This window comes from Bombina bombina, chromosome 6, assembly GCF_027579735.1.
Source record: "Bombina bombina isolate aBomBom1 chromosome 6, aBomBom1.pri, whole genome shotgun sequence".
Lineage (NCBI taxonomy): Eukaryota > Metazoa > Chordata > Amphibia > Anura > Bombinatoridae > Bombina > Bombina bombina.
The window spans coordinates 486234725-486255626 of record NC_069504.1 but is presented as its reverse complement, the minus strand read 5'-3'; the positions used below and the strand labels follow the sequence as shown (position 1 = coordinate 486255626).

Sequence of the window (20902 nt, the reverse complement as noted above, 5' to 3'; positions counted from 1 at the left end):
GTATCTTAACAGCCCTAAATATATTTAATGCCCCTCCTTCTTATTACGGGTGCTGCCATTTTGGATCCTAGGTTTGACTGCAGGTATCTGAACAAGAGTTTCTGCACATGTGCAAACACATCAGCCCTAGAATGCAGTGAAAGCTAGATTTCAACATTGTGACACCCATGACTACAGGGAGGCAGGTAATAACCTCAATACTATGCATATAAAATGTAATATTTTTTATGTCTCTTTAACCCCTTAACGATGCATGTCGTACAGGGTACGTCACACACAACCTGGTCTTAAAAGACCAGCGACGTACCCTGTATGACATTCGGGATTTAAAGCGGCTGAAAGCGATCCTGCTCGCTTCCAGCCGCTTTCCGGTTATTGCAGTGATGCCTCGATATCGAGGCATCCTGCAATAACACCCCTTGGCCATCCGATGCAGAGAGAGCCACTCTGTGGCCCTCTCTGCACCGGACATCGATGACCGGTATAGTTGGTGGGTGGGAGCCTGTGTGGGAGGCGGGTGGCGGCCATCGATGATGATCGGTGATGTGGAGGGGGGCGGGATCGTGGGAGGGGATGTCTGGGGGCGCGCACGTGCACGGGAGGGCAGGAACCGCTACACTACAGAAAAATTTGGAGTTTAAATTAAAAAAAAAAAAAGGATAAAAAAGTAAAAAAAAAAAAAAAAAGATCAGGCAGGTGGTGGGGGTTGGTCTGTGGGGGGGGGGGGGAAGCTACACTACAGAAAAAAAAACTACTTTTTTTTTGCAAACTGGGTACTGGCAGACAGCTGCCAGTACCCAAGATGGCCCCCAATAAGGCAGATGGGGAGGGTTAGAGAGCTGTTTTGGGGGGGATCAGGGAGGTTGGGGGCTAATTGGGGATGCTACACCACAGCATACGTAAATATGCTACAAATATTTTTTATTTATTTTTTTAAAAAAAACTTATTTTAGTACTGGCAGACTTTCTGCCAGTACTTAAGATGGCGGGGACAATTGTGGGGTGGGGGAGGGAAGGGAGCTGTTTGGGAGGGATCAGGGGGTCTGATGTGTCAGGTGGGAGGCTGATCTCTACACTAAAGCTAAAATTAACCCTGCAAGCTCCCTACAAACTACCTAATTAACCCCTTCACTGATAGCCATAATACACGTGTGATGCGCAGCAGCATTTAGCGGCCTTCTAATTACCAGAAAGCAACGCCAAAGTCATATATGTCTGCTATTTCTGAACAAAGGGGATCCCAGAGAAGCATTTACAACCATTTGTGCCATAATTGCACAAGCTGTTTGTAAATAATTTCAGTGAGAAACCTAAAATTGCGAAAAAATGTAAGTTTTTTTTAAATTTGATTGCATTTGGCGGTGAAATGGTGGCATTAAATATACCAAAATGGGCCTAGATCAATACTTTGGGTTGTCTACTACACTACACTAAAGCTAAAATTAACTCTACAAGCTCCCTACATGCTCCCTAATTAACCCCTTCACTGCTGGGCATAAAACACGTGTGGTGCGCAGTGGCATTTAGCAGCCTTCTAATTACCAATAATTTCTGTGAGAAACCTAAAGTTTGTGAAAAAGTGAACAATTCTTTTTATTTGATCGCATTTGGCAGTGAAATGGTGGCATGAAATATACCAAAATGGGCCTAGATCAATACTTTTGGATGTCTTCTAAAAAAAAATATATACATGTCAAGGGATATTCAGGTATTCCTGACAGATATCAGGGTTCCAATGTAACTAGCGCTCATTTTGAAAAAAAGTGGTTTTGAAATAGCAAAGTGCTTCTTGTTTTTATTTCCCTATAACTTGCAAAAAAAGCAAAGAACATGTTAACATTGGGTATTTCTAAACTCAGGACAAAATTTAGAAACTATTTAGCATGGTTGTTTTTTGGTGGTTGTAGATGTGTAACAGATTTTGGGGGTCAAAGTTAGAAAAAGTGGGTTTTTTTCCATGTTTTCCTCATATTTTATAATATTTTTAATAATAAATTATAAGATATGATGAAAATAATGGTATCTTTAGAAAGTCCATTTAGTGGTAAGAAAAACGGTATATAATATGTGTGGGTACAGTAAATGAGTAAGAGGAAAATTACAGCTAAACATAAACACCGCAGAAATGTAAAAATAGCCCTGGTCCTTAAGGGAAAGAAATTGAAAAATGGCCTTGGTCCTTAAGGGGTTAATATGGCATAAATATGAAAATATTTTGCACCAGAAGGACATCATTATGTTTTAAAATTAAATGTATACGCTAAAAAGACACCATGAGTAATTCTGTTTTTTTTTTAACCACATATTTGATGATGCCATCAGTTTATGTTTGTGACACACCAAAATATCATGACACTCAAAATGAGAATCATTACTTTAAAAAACATAATTTATGCTTACCTGATAAATTCCTTTCTCCTGTAGTGTAGTCAGTCCACGGGTCATCCATTACTTATGGGATTATATCTCCTCCCTAACAGGAAGTGCAAGAGGATCACCCAAGCAGAGCTGCTATATAGCTCCTCCCCTCTACGTCACACCCAGTCATTCGACCGAAACCAAACGAGAAAGGAGAAACTATAGGGTGCAGTGGTGACTGGAGTTTAATTTAAAATTTAAACCTGCCGTAAAACAGGGCGGGCCGTGGACTGACTACACTACAGGAGAAAGGAATTTATCAGGTAAGCATAAATTATGTTTTCTCCTGTTAAGTGTAGTCAGTCCACGGGTCATCCATTACTTATGGGATACCAATACCAAAGCTAAAAGTACACGGATGACGGGAGGGACAGGCAGGACCTTTACACGGAAGGAACCACTGCCTGAAGAACCTTTCTCCCAAAAATAGCCTCCGAAGAAGCAAAAGTGTCAAATTTGTAAAATTTTGAAAAGGTGTGAAGTGAAGACCAAGTTGCAGCCTTGCAAATCTGTTCAACAGAGGCCTCATTTTTAAAGGCCCAAGTGGAAGCCACAGCTCTGGTAGAATGAGCTGTAATTCTTTCAGGAGGCTGCTGTCCAGCAGTCTCATAGGCTAAACGTATTATGCTACGAAGCCAGAAGGAGAGAGAGGTAGCCGAAGCCTTTTGACCTCTCCTTTGTCCAGAATAAACAACAAACAGGGAAGAAGTTTGTCGAAAATCTTTAGTTGCCTGCAAATAAAATTTCAGGGCACGGACGACGTCCAGATTGTGCAGAAGTCGTTCCTTCTTTGAGGAAGGGTTAGGGCACAATGAAGGAACAACAATCTCTTGATTGATATTCCTATTAGTGACTACCTTAGGTAAGAACCCAGGTTTAGTACGCAAAACTACCTTGTCTGAATGAAAAATCAGATAAGGAGAATCACAATGTAAAGCCGATAACTCAGAGACTCTTCGAGCCGAGGAAATAGCCATTAAGAACAGAACTTTCCAAGATAACAGCTTGATATCAATGGAATGAAGGGGTTCAAACGGAACACCCTGTAAAACGTTAAGAACTAAGTTTAAGCTCCATGGCGGAGCAACAGTTTTAAACACAGGCTTAATCCTGGCCAAAGCCTGACAAAAAGCCTGAACGTCTGGAACTTCTGACAGACGCTTGTGTAAAAGGATGGACAGAGCTGAGATCTGTCCCTTTAACGAACTAGCAGATAAACCCTTTTCTAAACCTTCTTGTAGAAAAGACAATATCCTAGGAATCCTAACCTTACTCCATGAGTAACTCTTGGATTCGCACCAATGCAAGTATTTACGCCATATTTTATGGTAAATTTTCCTGGTAACAGGTTTCCTAGCCTGTATTAAGGTATCAATCACTGACTCCGAGAATCCACGCTTTGATAGAATCAAGCGTTCAATCTCCAAGCAGTCAGCTTCAGAGAAATTAGATTTGGATGTTTGAAAGGACCCTGAACCAGAAGGTCCTGTCTCAGAGGCAGAGACCATGGTGGACAGGACGACATGTCCACTAGATCTGCATACCAGGTCCTGCGTGGCCACGCAGGCGCTATTAGAATCACTGATGCTCTCTCCTGTTTGATCCTGGCAATCAGTCGAGGAAGCATCGGGAATGGTGGAAACACATAAGCCATGTTGAAGACCCAAGGTGCTGTCAGAGCATCTATCAGAACCGCTCCCGGGTCCCTGGACCTGGATCCGTAACAAGGAAGCTTGGCGTTCTTGCGAGACGCCATGAGATCCAGATCTGGTTTGCCCCAACGCCGAAGCAGTTGGGCAAATACCTCCGGGTGAAGTTCTCACTCCCCCGGGTGAAAAGTCTGGCGACTTAGGAAATACGCCTCCCAGTTCTCCACGCCTGGGATATGGATCGCTGACAGAAGGCAAGAGTGAGACTCTGCCCAGCGAATTATCTTTGAGACTTCCATCATCGCTAGGGAACTCCTTGTCCCTCCCTGATGGTTGATGTAAGCCACAGTCTGTCAGCCGCTCTGGAATCAATCCGGGATGTAACCCAACTGCTAGCGTGAATTGAAAGCACACGCTAGCACACTGAGAAATATCCAGGACGTGACCCACTCAGGAAGCAGATTAGAAGATAACAAAAATGAATATTGTTCCAGAATGCAGGAAAGCCACAAAGGATAAAACGTCCCTTTAAGTAGTACAAAGAACAAAAAGGAAATGCTCTTACTTGAAGCTTCTGAAAAAGGTCCTCTTTAGCAGGCTTGTAAAACAAAGGAAAAGTTCTCTTTTGCAGCTTGTAAAAGTAAAAGTTCCTTTTAAGCAGGTGTATAACAAACAGAAAGGTAAAGTTCTCTTTTGCAGCTTGTAAAAGTATAATGTCCCTTTAAGCAGGTTTATAACAAACAGAAAGGCAAAGTTCTCTTTTGCAGCTTGTAAAAGTAAATGTCCCTTTTAAGCAGGTGTATAACAAACAGAAAGGCAAAGTTCTCTTTTGCAGCTTGTAAAAGTAAAATGTCCCTTTAAGCAGGTTTTGTTTATCAAAGAAAAGGTTTAAAGGTAAAGGCAAAAGCAAGGTCAGGCAGGCAGAAGTCGGCATCCAAATATCAGCAAAAGGTATAGGCAAAAGACAAGGTCAGGCAAGCAGAAGTCGGCATCCAAGTATCAGCAAAAGGGTAAAAGCTACAGGCAAGGTCAGGCAGGCAGAAGTCAATATCCAAATATCAGCAAGTAGGGATTAGGCAAGAGGCTTGGTCAGGCAGGCAGAAGTCGGTACACAAAAGAACAAAATTGATATGGTACTCACAATCCAGGGAAACAAACAAACGGGCCCAGATTCAGATCTCCCGCCGTGATTTAAAGGGCAGGAGCGTAACCGTCATCAGAGGGGTGTGAGAGAAAGCGTCATGTTGCTAAGCAACATGACGTCAGACACACAGAGAAGTTCCGGGAGCCGCGGCGACACGGCGATGAACGGAAGCAATCATGACAGCACCCCCTCCTCAAGGACCCCTCCGGGGGACAGGACCAGGTCTATCAGGATGAGTCTTGTGGAAGGTCTTGACCAAAATAGGAGCATTTACTTGATGAGCAGGTTCCCAAGAACGTTCCGTGACTGGATAACCCTTCCAATGAATGAGATAATACAATTTCTTGCCCCGCCACTTGGAATCTAGAATATGGCTGATCTCAAACTCAGGATGTCCATGCACCAATAACGGTGGAGGTTTAGAAAAAGGCTTAGAATACCTGTTAATCATCACAGGTTTTAAAAGAGAAACATGGAATACCGGATGGACTTTGAGAGACTTGGGTAAAGCTACCCGATAAGCAGTGGAACATATCTGACCCAGTATTCGGAAAGGACCCACATATCGTGGTCCCAATTTGTTAGAAGATTGTTTCAGGCGAAGAAATCGAGAGGAAATCCAAACTTTATCACCAGGGCGATATTTGGGAGCCTTCTTCCGTCGAAGATCCGAAAAGAACTTGTAACGTCTAGAAGTTACAGAAAGAATACGATGTATCTTCTGCCAATGTCGAGTTAATCTTCGGGCTGTAAGATCAGAAGCAGGATTCACTGTGGAGGAAGTATGCAAAGGGAATGTCCTAGGCTGATATCCGTAAGCTGCATGAAAAGGAGAAGTCTGAAGGGAGGAATTGTACCGGGCATTATGAGCCAATTCAGCCAAAGGAAGGTAAGAAGTCCAGTTAGAGTGATAATGATCCACATAATGTCTAAGATAAGTTTCAAGACACTGGTTTACTCTTTCAGTCTGACCATTCGATTGTGGGTGGTGAGAAGTAGAGAGAGATATAGTAGTACCAAAATGTTTACAAAGTGACCTCCAAAATCGAGAAACGAATTGTACCCCTCTATCTGAAACAATATCTAGAGGAAATCCATGGATTCTTACAATATGTAGAATAAAAAGTTCAGAGAGTCTTTTGGCAGATGGTAATCCTGGCAAGGGTACAAAATGAGCCGTCTTAGTGAACCTGTCGACCACCACCCAGATAGTATTGTTCCCAGTGGACAAGGGAAGATCGGTAATAAAGTCCATGGATACATGAGTCCAAGGCTGGTGAGGTATAGGCAATGGTTGGAGTAATCCTGAAGGAAGTTGGCGTGGAGTTTTGTTCATGGCACATTGTGTGCATACTGAGACGTAATCCTTCACATCTTGAGAGAGTGTAGGCCACCAGACATGTTGTTTGAGGTTTCGAGTGGTAATACTGATGCCAGGATGTCCAGAAAGGGGACTATCATGAGCCCAAAATAAAATCTTGGAACGAAGGCGTTCAGGAACAAAGAGTAAACCATCGGGAGGTTTACAGGACAAAGGAAGATGCTCTTGAGCGGACTGTAATTCTTGTAACCAAGAAGTTGTTAACTGGGCAATGACTTCATGAGGTTGGAGAATGGTACCAGACTCAGGAACTGGGGTATCTTGAAATTGTCTGGAAAGTGCGTCTGCTTTAATATTTTTTGAACCAGGTATGTAAGACAAATTATAGTGAAACCGAGAGAAGAATAATGACCAGCGTGCTTGCCTGGAATTTAATCGTTTGGCTGTTTGAAGATACAGAAGGTTCTTATGATCAGTAAGTATAGTAAATGGCAAAGAAGTACCTTCCAGCCAATGTCTCCATTCATCCAATGCCATTTTGATGGCAAGCAACTCTTTATTCCCTACGTCATAGTTAAATTCGGAAGGAGTGAATTTTTTAGAGAAAAAAGCAACAGGATGAATCCTTCCAGTCTCTGGTATTCGTTGAGACAGAACAGCTCCAGCAGCAACAGAGGAAGCATCCACCTCCAGAATAAATTGAAACTCAGGATTTGGATGACGAAGGATAGGAGCTGAGGAAAAAGCTTCTTTGAGAGATTCAAAAGCTTCTATAGCCTCAGACGGCCATACCTTACAGTTTTGTCCTTTTCTTGTGAGAGAAGTAAGAGGAGAAGTAATAGTAGCAAAATTCTTGATGAACTTTCTGTAATAATTGGCGAAGCCTAGGAAACGTTGTAAAGCCTTCAAAGAATCAGGTCTAGGCCAATCCAAAATGGCAGAAAGTTTAGTAGGGTCCATTTCGAATCCAGATGCCGATATTACATAAACCAGAAAGGGTATGGATTTTTGATGGAAAGAACATTTCTCCAGTTTAGCAAACAGATGGAATTCTCTTAGACGTTGAAGTACTTTCTTGACGTGGTGCACATGATCTTGGTGGTTCTGAGAAAAAATTAAGATGTCGTCCAGGTATATGATAACAAAAATATTCAAAAAATCACGAAAGATCTCGTTTACAAAATGCTGGAAAACCGCCGGAGCATTGCATAGCCCGAAGGGCATGACCAAATATTCATAATGCCCAAATCGAGTGTTAAAGGCAGTCTTCCACTCATCTCCTTTGCGTATACGGATCAAGTTGTATGCACCACGTAGGTCGAGTTTGGTGAAAATGGTGGCTCCCTGAAGATAAGTAAAAAGTTCAGGAATAAGGGGCAGAGGATAACTGTTCTTGATGGTAATCTGATTCAATCCACGATAATCAATACAGGGTCTTAATCCGCCATCCTTTTTTCCCACAAAAAAGAAACCAGCCCCTACAGGGGAAGAGGAGGGTCGAATAAATCCTCTAGCCAGATTGTCTTTTATATATTCTTCCAGAGCCATGTTTTCTGGTTTAGAAAGTGGATATGTCTTGCCTCGAGGATAGGCAGCCCCAGGAAGGAGATCAATGGGACAATCAAAAGGGCGATGAGGAGGAAGACGTTCAGCTTCTTTTTTGGAGAAGACATCCACAAAGTCATGGTAATGCATAGGTAAGGATTCCGGAGTTTCAACTGTGAGAGCAATAGTGAGTGGTAACTTAGTAATCTTTTGAAGACATTTAGTCTGGCATGTAGATCCCCAGGAAGTGAGTTCACCGAAAGTCCAAGAAAAAATGGGATTGTGAATCTGGAGCCAGGGTAATCCCAAGATAATGGGAAATTGCGGAGTGGGAATGACATTGAAACAAATTGTCTCAGAATGAAGTATTCCTACGGTGAGGAGTAAGGGTTGAGTAGAAAACTGAATGTATCCAGAACCCAAAGGATCTCCACTGACCGTAGAGACTGAAATGGAATACTCCTTCTTTAGTAAGGGTATAGAATGAGTAGAAACAAATGTAGAGTCAATGAACACACCTCCAGCACCAGAATCAATTAGAGCTTGGGTATAGATCTTCTTATGTCCAATTAGAAGAGTTACAGGAACAAAGAGTTTCTTGTATAGGGAATGACCACTATTTTGGCTTAACTCAGTTCCCTGGACTAGAGTTAAGCCCTGGCTTTTACTGGCCTAGTAGGACAATCCCTTAATAAATGCCCTTTAAGGCCACAGTACAGACATAAGCCAAGAGTCCGTCTTCTCAAGCGTTCAGTCTCAGTTAATTTTATACTTCCTACTTCCATGGGTTCAGCCTGATCAGTAGTAGGAGAGGCTGGAGTGACTGGATTAGAAAAACGAGGAGCTAAACGAAAAGGAGTTCGAGTTGAAGTCCTCTGTGTTCTATCCTTTTCTTGTTGGCGTTCACGAAACCTGGCGTCGAGACTGATACAGAGATTTATTAAGGCTTCTAAGGACTCTGGAAGTTCACGATACACCAATTCATCCTTGAGACGCTCAGAAAGTCCTTTACGGAAAGCGGCTCTGAGTGCTCCCTGATTCCAAGTGGTTTCAGAGGCAAGGGTGCGGAACTCAATTGCATATTGAGAGACTGGTTGATTTCCTTGACGTAAATCCAGGAGAGTAGCTTCAGCAGCGGATGACCTTCCAGGTTTATCGAATACGTTTGAGAATGTAGATAGAAATGTATCAACATCCAACAGTATAGGATCATTCTTTTCTAGCAAAGGTGACACCCAAGCCAAGGCTTTTCCTTTCATTAAGGAAATAAGAAACGTGATTCTAGAAGAGGCAGTAGCAAAGAGAGTAGGGCTATTTCGGAAATGAAGACGGCATTGATTCAGAAAGCCTCTACATTCTTCAGGATTCCCATCATATTTATCCGGAAGAGGTATCCTGGGACTTAGTTGTACCTGAGACTGATTGTTAGGAATCGGAGGAGGTAATGCCTCAATCGGATTTGGATTGGGATTAGGATTGGGAGGTGCGGTAGCAACCAAATTTTGTAATAGAGCAGTAATTTGATCAAGTTTAGTGTCCAGAGACTGCAAGTGAGTGGCATGAGAACCCAAGAGCTGTCCCTGGTGAGCCACGGCCATAGATAATTCAGTGGGGTCCATTTTTATGGCCCGTTTGTAATGTCAGCCGCTCTGGAATCAATCCGGGATGTAACCCAACTGCTAGCGTGAATTGAAAGCACACGCTAGCACACTGAGAAATATCCAGGACGTGACCCACTCAGGAAGCAGATTAGAAGATAACAAAAATGAATATTGTTCCAGAATGCAGGAAAGCCACAAAGGATAAAACGTCCCTTTAAGTAGTACAAAGAACAAAAAGGAAATGCTCTTACTTGAAGCTTCTGAAAAAGGTCCTCTTTAGCAGGCTTGTAAAACAAAGGAAAAGTTCTCTTTTGCAGCTTGTAAAAGTAAAAGTTCCTTTTAAGCAGGTGTATAACAAACAGAAAGGTAAAGTTCTCTTTTGCAGCTTGTAAAAGTATAATGTCCCTTTAAGCAGGTTTATAACAAACAGAAAGGCAAAGTTCTCTTTTGCAGCTTGTAAAAGTAAATGTCCCTTTTAAGCAGGTGTATAACAAACAGAAAGGCAAAGTTCTCTTTTGCAGCTTGTAAAAGTAAAATGTCCCTTTAAGCAGGTTTTGTTTATCAAAGAAAAGGTTTAAAGGTAAAGGCAAAAGCAAGGTCAGGCAGGCAGAAGTCGGCATCCAAATATCAGCAAAAGGTATAGGCAAAAGACAAGGTCAGGCAAGCAGAAGTCGGCATCCAAGTATCAGCAAAAGGGTAAAAGCTACAGGCAAGGTCAGGCAGGCAGAAGTCAATATCCAAATATCAGCAAGTAGGGATTAGGCAAGAGGCTTGGTCAGGCAGGCAGAAGTCGGTACACAAAAGAACAAAATTGATATGGTACTCACAATCCAGGGAAACAAACAAACGGGCCCAGATTCAGATCTCCCGCCGTGATTTAAAGGGCAGGAGCGTAACCGTCATCAGAGGGGTGTGAGAGAAAGCGTCATGTTGCTAAGCAACATGACGTCAGACACACAGAGAAGTTCCGGGAGCCGCGGCGACACGGCGATGAACGGAAGCAATCATGACACAGTCGTGATGTTGTCCGACTGAAACCTGATGAATCTCAGAGTTGCTAACTGAGGCCAAGCCAGAAGAGCATTGAGAACTGCTCTTAATTCCAGAATATTTATTGGAAGGAGACTCTCCTCCTGAGTCCATGATCCCTGAGCCTTCAGGGAATTCCAGACAGCACCCCAACCTAGGAGGCTGGCGTCTGTTGTTACAATCGTCCAATCTGGCCTGCTGAAGGGCATCCCCCTGGACAGATGTGGCCGAGAAAGCCACCATAGAAGAGAATCTCTGGTCTCTTGATCCAGATTCAGCATAGGGGACAAATCTGAGTAATCCCCATTCCACTGACTTAGCATGCACAATTGTAGTGGTCTGAGATGCAGGCGAGCAAAAAGGTACTATGTCCATTGCCGCTACCATTAAGCCGATTACCTCCATGCATTGAGCCACTGACGGGTGTTGAATGGAATGAAGGACACGGCAAGCATTTAGAAGTTTTGTTAACCTGTCTTCTGTCAGGTAAATTTTCATTTCTACAGAATCTATAAGAGTCCCCAAGAAGGGAACTCTTGTGAGTGGCAAAAGAGAACTCTTTTCTACGTTCACCTTCCACCCATGCGACCTTAGAAATGCCAGAACCAACTCTGTATGAGACTTGGCAGTCTGGAAACTTGACGCTTGTATCAGAATGTCGTCTAGGTATGGAGCTACCGAAATTCCTCGCGGTCTTAGTACCGCCAGAAGAGAGCCCAGAACCTTTGTAAAGATTCTTGGAGCCGTCGCTAACCCGAAGGGAAGAGCTACAAACTGGTAATGCCTGTTTAGGAAGGCAAACCTTAGGTACCGATAATGATCCTTGTGAATCGGTATGTGAAGGTAGGCATCCTTTAAATCCACTGTGGTCATGTACTGACCCTTTTGGATCATAGGTAAGATTGTCCGAATAGTTTCCATTTTGAACGATGGAACTCTTAGGAATTTGTTTAGGATTTTTAAGTCCAAGATTGGTCTGAAGGTTCCCTCTTTTTTGGGAACCACAAACAGATTTGAGTAAAACCCTTGTCCGTGTTCCGACCGCGGAACTGGGTGGATCACTCCCATTAGTAAAAGGTCTTGTACACAGCGTAGAAACGCCTCTTTCTTTATCTGGTTTGCTGACAACCTTGAAAGATGAAATCTCCCTTTTGGGGGAGAAGCTTTGAAGTCCAGAAGATATCCCTGAGATATGATCTCTAACGCCCAGGGATCCTGGACATCTCTTGCCCAAGCCTGGGCGAAGAGAGAAAGTCTGCCCCCCACTAGATCCGTTTCCGGATCGGGGCCCTCACTTCATGCTGTCTTAGGGACAGCAGCAGGCTTTCTGGCCTGCTTGCCCTTGTTCCAGGACTGGTTAGGTTTCCAGCCCTGTCTGTAGCGAGCAACAGTTCCTTCCTGTTTTGGAGCGGAGGAAGTAGATGCTGCTCCTGCCTTGAAGTTACGAAAGGCACGAAAATTAGACTGTCTAGCCCTTGGTTTGACTCTGTCTTGAGGCAGGGCATGGCCCTTACCTCCAGTAATGTCAGCGATAATTTCCTTCAAACCGGGCCCGAATAATGTCTGCCCTTTGAAAGGAATGTTAAGCAATTTAGATTTAGAAGTCACATCAGCTGACCAGGATTTAAGCCACAGCGCTCTGCGCGCCTGAATGGCGAATCCGGAATTCTTAGCCGTAAGTTTAGTTAAGTGTACCACGGCATAGGAAATAAATGAATTAGCTAGCTTAAGGACTCTAAGCTTGTCTGTAATCTCATCCAATGTAGCTGAGCTAATGGTCTCTTCCAGAGACTCAAACCAGAATGCCGCCGCAGCCGTGACAGGCGCAATGCATGCAAGGGGTTGTAATATAAAACCTTGTTGAACAAACATTTTCTTAAGGTAACCCTCTAACTTTTTATCCATTGGATCTGAAAAAGCACAGCTATCCTCCACCGGGATAGTGGTGCGCTTAGCCAGAGTAGAAACTGCTCCCTCCACCTTAGGGACCGTCTGCCATAAGTCCCGTGTGGTGGCGTCTATTGGAAACATTTTTCTAAATATAGGAGGGGGAGAAAAAGGTACACCGGGTCTATCCCACTCCTTGTTAACAATTTCTGTAAGCCTTTTAGGTATAGGAAAAACGTCAGTACACGTCGGTACCGCAAAATATTTATCCAGCCTACCTATTTTCTCTGGAATTGCAACCGTGTTACAATCATTCAGAGCCGCTAATACCTCCCCTAGCAATACACGGAGGTTCTCAAGCTTAAATTTAAAATTTGAAATGCCTGAGTCCAGTTTACTTGGATCAGATCCGTCACCCACAGAATGAAGCTCTCCGTCCTGATGTTCTGCAAATTGTGACGCAGTATCAGACATGGCTCTATTATTATCAGCGCACTCTGTTCTCACCCCAGAGTGGTCGCGTTTACCCCTAAATTCTGGCAATTTAGATAATACTTCAGTCATAACATTAGCCATGTCTTGCAAAGTGATTTGTATGGGTCGCCCTGATGTACTTGGTGCCACAATATCACGCACCTCCTGAGCGGGAGACGAAGGTACTGACACGTGAGGGGAGTTAGTCGGCATAACTTCCCCCTCGTTGTCTGGTGAAATTTTCTTTACATGTACAGATTGGCTTTTATTTAAAGTAGCATCAATGCAATTAGTACACACATTTCTATTGGGCTCCACATTGGCCTTTAAACATATTGCACAAAGAGATTCCTTTGTGTCAGACATGTTTAAACAAATTAGCAATGAAACTAGCAAGCTTGGAAAATACTTTTCAAATAAATTTACAAGCAATATAAAAAACGTTACTGTGCCTTTAAGAAGCACAAAGAAACTGTCACAGTTGAAATAACAATGAACCAAATTAGTTATAGCAACCAAATTTTCACAGTAAATGCATTAAGTTAGCAAAGGATTGCACCCACCAGCAAATGGATGATTAACCCCTTAGTACCCAAAAAACGGATAACAGATTAATATAAACGTTTTATCACAGTCAAAAGCACAGTCTCACAGGTCTGCTGTGAGTGATTACCTCCCTCAAAACTAGTTTTGGAGACCCCTGGGCTCTGTAGAGACGTCCTGGATCATGGAGGAAGAAATAGGAAGACTGTGACAGAATTTTTACTGCGCAATAAAGCGCCAAAATAGGCCCCTCCCACTCATATTACAACAGTGGGGAAGCTTAGTAAACTGAATTTATTCATAATAAACGACAGCCATGTGGAAAAATAATGCCCAAAAAGTTTTATCACCAAGTACCTCAGAGAAAAACGATTAACATGCCAGTAAACGTTTTAAAAATAAAATTATGAAATTATATTAATAAGCCTGCTGCTAGTCGCTTTCACTGCAGTGGGGGCTCAATACAAATTAAATGTATACAGTATTTTCTTAGTGAAATTCCATTCCCCAGAAATACCTCAGTTTAAACATACATACATATCAGCCTGATACCAGTCGCTACTACTGCATTTAAGGCTGCACTTACATTATATCGGTATTAGCAGTATTTTCTCAGTCAATTCCATTCCTTAGAAAATAATATACTGCAACATACCTCCTTGCAGGTGAACCCTGCCCGCTGTCCCCTGTTCTGAAGTTACCTCACTCCTCAGAATGGCCGAGAACAGCAAATGGATCTTAGTTACGACCGCTAAGATCATACACAAACTCAGGTAGATTCTTCTTCTAATGCTGCCTGAGAAAAAACAACACACTCCGGTGCTGTTTAAAATAACAAACTTTTGATTGAATAAATAAATACTAATTTTAATAACCACAGTCCTCTCACACGTCCTATCTATTAGTTAGGTGCAAGAGAATGACTGGGTGTGATGTAGAGGGGAGGAGCTATATAGCAGCTCTGCTTGGGTGATCCTCTTGCACTTCCTGTTAGGGAGGAGATATAATCCCATAAGTAATGGATGACCCGTGGACTGACTACACTTAACAGGAGAAATAAATAAAGTTTAAAACCAAGTTATTTTGGTATAATGAGCAACCAGAGGTGCTATCAAGAGATACAGACAAAGAAGAAATATCCACATAATCACAATCACTAAGCTCCTTACCAGAAGTGTATGTCCCTGGGAGATGAAAAAATGGCCTGTATTCACAATAGTAAGGGTGAGTCTACCAGACTGATCATTTGATTCAAATATCTAAAAGGAAAAGAAAAGCATTAATTCCATGTAAGCAATTAAATGTTTTAACATCCAAATTCATTGCAATTACTTATAAATTATGAAATAATTATCGATTAAATCAAATGTGCTGTAAATAATTTATATAACACTAAACATATGGGCTGTAAATCTAGAAATTAAACTGATTTAGAAAATCCAAAATATACCAACAAATTTTCTTCGTTCTCTTGCTATCTTTATTTGAAAAGCAAGAATGTAAAGCTTAGGAGCCCGCCCATTTCTTTCATGTAATTAACAAGAGTCCATGAGCTAGTGACGTATGGGATATACATTCCTACCAGGAGGGGCAAAGTTTCCCAAACCTTAAAATGCCTATAAATACACCCCTCACCACACCCACAAATCAGTTTTTACAAACTTTGCCTCCAAGGGAGGTGGTGAAGTAAGTTTGTGCTAGATTCTACGTTGATATGCGCTCCGCAGCAAGTTGGAGCCCGGTTTTCCTCTCAGCGTGCAGTGAATGTCAGAGGGATGTGAAGAGAGTATTGCCTATTGAATGCAGTGATCTCCTTCTACGGGGTCTATTTCATAAGGTTCTCTGTTATCGGTCGTAGAGATTCATCTCTTACCTCCCTTTTCAGATCGACGATATACTCTTATATTTACCATTTCCTCTACTGATTCTCGTTTCAGTACTGGTTTGGCTTTCTACAAACATGTAGATGAGTGTCCTGGGGTAAGTAAGTCTTATTTTCTGTGACACTCTAAGCTATGGTTGGGCACTTTATTTATAAAGTTCTAAATATATGTATTCAAACATTTATTTGCCTTGACTCAGAATGTTCAACTTTCCTTATTTCCAGACAGTCAGTTTCATATTTGGGATTATGCTTTAAATTATCATATTTTTTCTTACCTCAAAAATTTGACTTTTTTCCCTGTGGGCTGTTAGGCTCGCGGGGGCTGAAAATGCTTCATTTTATTGCGTCATTTTTGGCGCGGACTTTTTTGGCGCAAAAATTCTTTTCCGTTTCCGGCGTCATTCATGTCGCCGGAAGTTGCGTCATTTTTGACGTTATTTTGCGCCAAAAATGTCGGCGTTCCGGATGTGGCGTCATTTTTGGCGCCAAAAGCATTTAGGCGCCAAATAATGTGGGCGTCTTATTTGGCGCCAAAAAATATGGGCGTCGCTTTTGTCTCCACATTATTTCAGTCTCATTTTTCATTTGCTTCTGGTTGCTAGAAGCTTGATGTTTGGCATTTTTTTCCCATTCCTGAAACTGTCTTATAAGGAATTTGATCTATTTTGCTTTATATGTTGTTTTTTCTCTTACATATTGCAAGATGTCTCACGTTGCATCTGAGCCAGAAGATACTACAGGAAAACCACTGCCTGCTGGATCTACCAAAGCTAAGTGTATCTGCTGTAAACTTTTGGTAGCTATTCCTCCAGCTGTTGTTTGTAATAATTGTCATGACAAACTTGTTAAAGCAGATAATATTTCCTTTAGTGATGTACCATTGCCTGTTGCAGTTCCCTCAACATCTAAGGTGCAGAATGTTCCTGATAACATAAGAGATTTTGTTTCTGAATCCATAAAGAAGGCTTTGTCTGTTATTTCTCCTTCTAGTAAACGTAAAAAGTCTTTTAAATCTTCTCTCTCTACAGATGAATTTTTAAATGAACACCATCATTCTGATTCTTTGGACTCTTCTGGTTCAGAGGATTCTATCTCAGAGATTGATGCTGATAAATCTTCATATTTATTTAAGATGGAATTTATTCGCTCTTTACTTAAAGAAGTACTAATTGCTTTAGAAATAGAGGATTCTAGTCCTCTTGATACTAATTCTATACGTTTGGATAAGGTTTTTAAAGCTCCTGCGGTTATTCCAGAAGTCTTTCCTGTTCCTAATGCTATTTCTGCAGTAATTGCTAAGGAATGGGATAAATTGGGTAATTCATTTACTCCTTCTAAACGTTTTAAGCAATTATATCCTGTTCCGCCTGACAGGTTAGAATTTTGGGACAAAATCCCTAAGGTTGATGGGGCTATTTCTACCCTTGCTAAACGTACTACCATTCCTACGTCAGATGGTACCTCGTTTAAGGATCCTTTAGATAGAAAAATTGAATCTTTTCTAAGAAAAGCTTATCTATGTTCAGGTAATCTTCTTAGACCTGCTATATCATTGGCTGATGTTGCTGCAGCTTCAACTTTTTGGTTGGAAACTCTAGCGCAACAAGTAACAAATCGTGATTCTCATGATATTATTATTCTTCTCCAGCATGCTAATAATTTCATCTGTGATGCCATTTTTGACAGGATAAGGCGGTGTTGCGAACTTCGTTTGAATTTTTACCTAAAGTTGTGAATTCCAACAACATTAGTAGAGAAATTGTGGTTCCTTCATTATGTCCTAATCCTAAGAATTCTAAGGAGAAATCATTGCATTCTTTGGATGTTGTTAGAGCTTTGAAATATTATGTTGAAGCTACGAAATCTTTCCGTAAGACTTCTAGTCTATTTGTTATCTTTTCCGGTTCTAGGAAAGGCCAGAAAGCTTCTGCCATTTCTTTGGCATCTTGGTTGAAATCTTTAATTCATCTTGCCTATGTTGAGTCGGGTAAAATTCCGCCTCAGAGAATTACAGCTCATTCTACTAGGTCAGTATCTACTTCCTGGGCGTTTAGGAATGAAGCTTCGGTTGACCAGATCTGCAAAGCAGCAACTTGGTCCTCTTTGCATACTTTTACTAAATTCTACCATTTTGATGTATTTTCTTCTTCTGAAGCAGTTTTTGGTAGAAAAGTTCTTCAGGCAGCGGTTTCAGTTTGAATCTTCTGCTTATGTTTTTTGTTAAACTTTATTTTGGGTGTGGATTATTTTCAGCAGGAATTGGCTGTCTTTATTTTATCCCTCCCTCTCTAGTGACTCTTGTGTGGAAAGATCCACATCTTGGGTAGTCATTATCCCATACGTCACTAGCTCATGGACTCTTGTTAATTACATGAAAGAAAACATAATTTATGTAAGAACTTACCTGATAAATTCATTTCTTTCATATTAACAAGAGTCCATGAGGCCCACCCTTTTTTGTGGTGGTTATGATTTTTTTGTATAAAGCACAATTATTCCAATTCCTTATTTTATATGCTTCGCACTTTTTTTCTTATCACCCCACTTCTTGGCTATTCGTTAAACTGATTTGTGGGTGTGGTGAGGGGTGTATTTATAGGCATTTTAAGGTTTGGGAAACTTTGCCCCTCCTGGTAGGAATGTATATCCCATACGTCACTAGCTCATGGACTCTTGTTAATATGAAAGAAATGAATTTATCAGGTAAGTTCTTACATAAATTATGTTTTTTGGTTCAGCACCTGGGTAGCTCTTGCTGATTGGTGGCTAAATATAGCCACCAATCAGCAAGCGCTATCCAGGGTCTGAACCAAAAATGGGCCGACTCCTTAGCTTAGATTCCTGCTTTTTCAAATAAAGATAGCAAGAGAATGAAGACATTTTGATAATAGGAGTAAATTAGAAAGTTGCTTAAAATTGCATGCTCTTTCTGAATCATTAAATAAATAATTTGGTATTAGTATCACTTTAATCATAATTATGTATAAAGTGCTTCTTCTACATAAAAGAGGTGTCCTGCAGTACCTAATTGTATGCTTTTGTCCTATGCCTAATGTACAAAATCATAGAGACATAAAATTTCAATAATAACATGCTCTAATATGCTAGAACAAGAGTACCCAAACTAATTTCTATGTAGGTATGTAGGAATGGTCACAAATGGTGGCATTGGATTGGGTTACATTATGCTCACTCTAATGCTAAAGATATTAACTGAAAATAAAATTAGATTATAATCAAATTTGTAGTGAAAGGTAAATACTATGAATTAATTTAATAGTACATACCACTCAAATCTATAAAATAGTTAATTACCTAATTTAGAAATATAGAAAACTTTTTTCGTCAACAAATTATTGATGTCTGTTTTCTACTAGTGCTGCTGAGGGCCACACAATAACCCTTAGAGAGCCAGATATGTGGCCCGAGGCAAGAACATTTTTATTATTAATCAATTGCTTGAGCAACCCCACAAAAAAATAAACACATAAGTAAAGCCAACTGTGGACTGGCACTGCACTATCAGTCCTGATAACTAAATACAGCTAGTGATTAGCAGCTACACATTTATATTGTCTATTGATTCAATGGCCTTAGTCAGCTCCAGACCAGTAGTGTACTGCCCTTTAAGAGGTTAAAACACATACCTCTTTTTAATCAATAGTAAGAATAAAGAGAACAAACAAAGTCTCTATAGAAGTGCGCAAATGATCACAGCATGTGGCAGATGGCGGATTCGGCAAACAGCAATCCAGGCAGCTCTCTTAGAAATAGTAGGTGAACATCGGGAACCTGTGGATGACAGATGGAAGAGGCGCCTCATGGGACAAGTATCGTTTTGATTTGTCCCATGAGGCGCCTCTTCCATCTGTCATCCACAGGTTCCCGATGTTAATCAATAGTACAATAATAACGTGCTCTAGCTGATTGCAGCATTTTATTTTGCTTCCTTTATGTCCCTTTAATGAACTTCTCTTGTGTGTCCCCTTGTCTGTAAAATAAACCTTCTACTGTGTATAAAGAACTTTACATTCATGTTTTATGTATAAAATCAAATCTACACAGAACTTCCTTTTATTTCTGAATTTCTCTTGCTGAGTTCAACATATTTCAAACAGGTCATCTCTGCACACTTTGGGGCCGAATTATCAAGCTCGAATGGAGTTTGATGCCCCTTGTTTCCGGCGAGTCTAAAGACCGCTGCTCCATAACTTGACCGCCTGCTCTGAGGCGGCAAACATAAATCAACCCAATTAAATACTATCGGGTTGATTGACACCCCCTGCTAGCGGCCAATTGGCTGCGAATATACAGGGTGCGATATTGCACAAGCAGCTCACAAGAACTGTTTGTGCAATGATAAATGCCGACAGCGTATGCTGTCGGCATTTATTGATCTACAGCGGACATGATACGCTACATCGTATCATGTCCGCTCGCACTATGATAAATATGCCCCAATGTCTATATCACTTTCTAATTGTCATAGATTATTTTTCTTACCTTCCACTCCTCCCCTTCTCTCTCTCCATCTCTGAGTCTGCCATACCTCTTCAGAGGCCATTCTTCCTCATGCATCTCCCTCTGCAAGCTTTTGCTTACACTTTCCCTACCTTGCACTGCCATAACTCCTACGTGTGTTTTCTTTGCATGCAGAAGCAAGAAACAGCTGGCTCAGTTCCAGGAGGAAAGACGAGCGGAGTATGTAGGCACAGATGGCAAGCTTGTACCTGCTGAAAGAAAAAATGATGGTGGACATTGAATGTGTGGCAAAAAGCCTCAATAAATAGTTGGCAACAATATTTTACTTTTGCCTACCAGAATGGGCAAATGATTTTCATATAAGTAAAACAGATTTTCTTTCATAAAAACAAATAATTTATAGTTGTGATTATTTCAACCAATAACTTGAATGAAAAAAAATCAATTTACTGTAAAGTATCCTAAACAAAACATGTTGTAGCAAAAAACACTGCCCCCTGCAGTCAATGTTTAGGAATATTTTTTTGCTTCCAAATGCCGATTATCCTAACATAGTGACGGAATAATCTAGATTTTATTAAAGAGACAGAGACGAGTATTTTGCATAAGCTTTTCATTTACTGAACAGACAGCACTTAAAAGCACTGAAAATTTAAATAAAGTATTCAGAAAAAATTCAACCAATAGGGTTACAGGTACAGGTTATGCAATATGTAAACAGCCAATAAGATAACACCCAAAGATACAAGTAGACAGTGATATAACATCTAATCCTCTTTGAACTTTGCTCCTAATAACATAAAGAAAGTAGGAACAAATATAAAACAAAATTCTGAAACACATGCAAATATGCAAAACAGAAGAATACAGGAAACTTGATTGAAAGAAACTGTCTCCAGAGACGCGATGAAAATTCTTGAATAG

The 20902-nt window shown here is 41.0% G+C and overlaps 1 protein-coding gene across 1 annotated transcript in view; it reads right to left on the bottom strand.

Moving 5' to 3' along the window:
- The window catches only part of REC114 (REC114 meiotic recombination protein), a 384911-nt gene extending 364737 nt beyond the window's left edge, over nucleotides 1-20174 (bottom strand). Inside the window, exons 1-2 of the mRNA XM_053719304.1 lie at nucleotides 20000-20174; nucleotides 14781-14870 (exon numbers count right to left, since the gene is read on the bottom strand). Coding sequence (XP_053575279.1) covers nucleotides 14781-14870; nucleotides 20000-20122 — 213 coding nt within the window. The 5' untranslated portion in view covers nucleotides 20123-20174. The remainder of the gene's footprint in view (nucleotides 1-14780; nucleotides 14871-19999) is intronic.
- Between the last annotated feature and the right edge of the window lie 728 nt (nucleotides 20175-20902).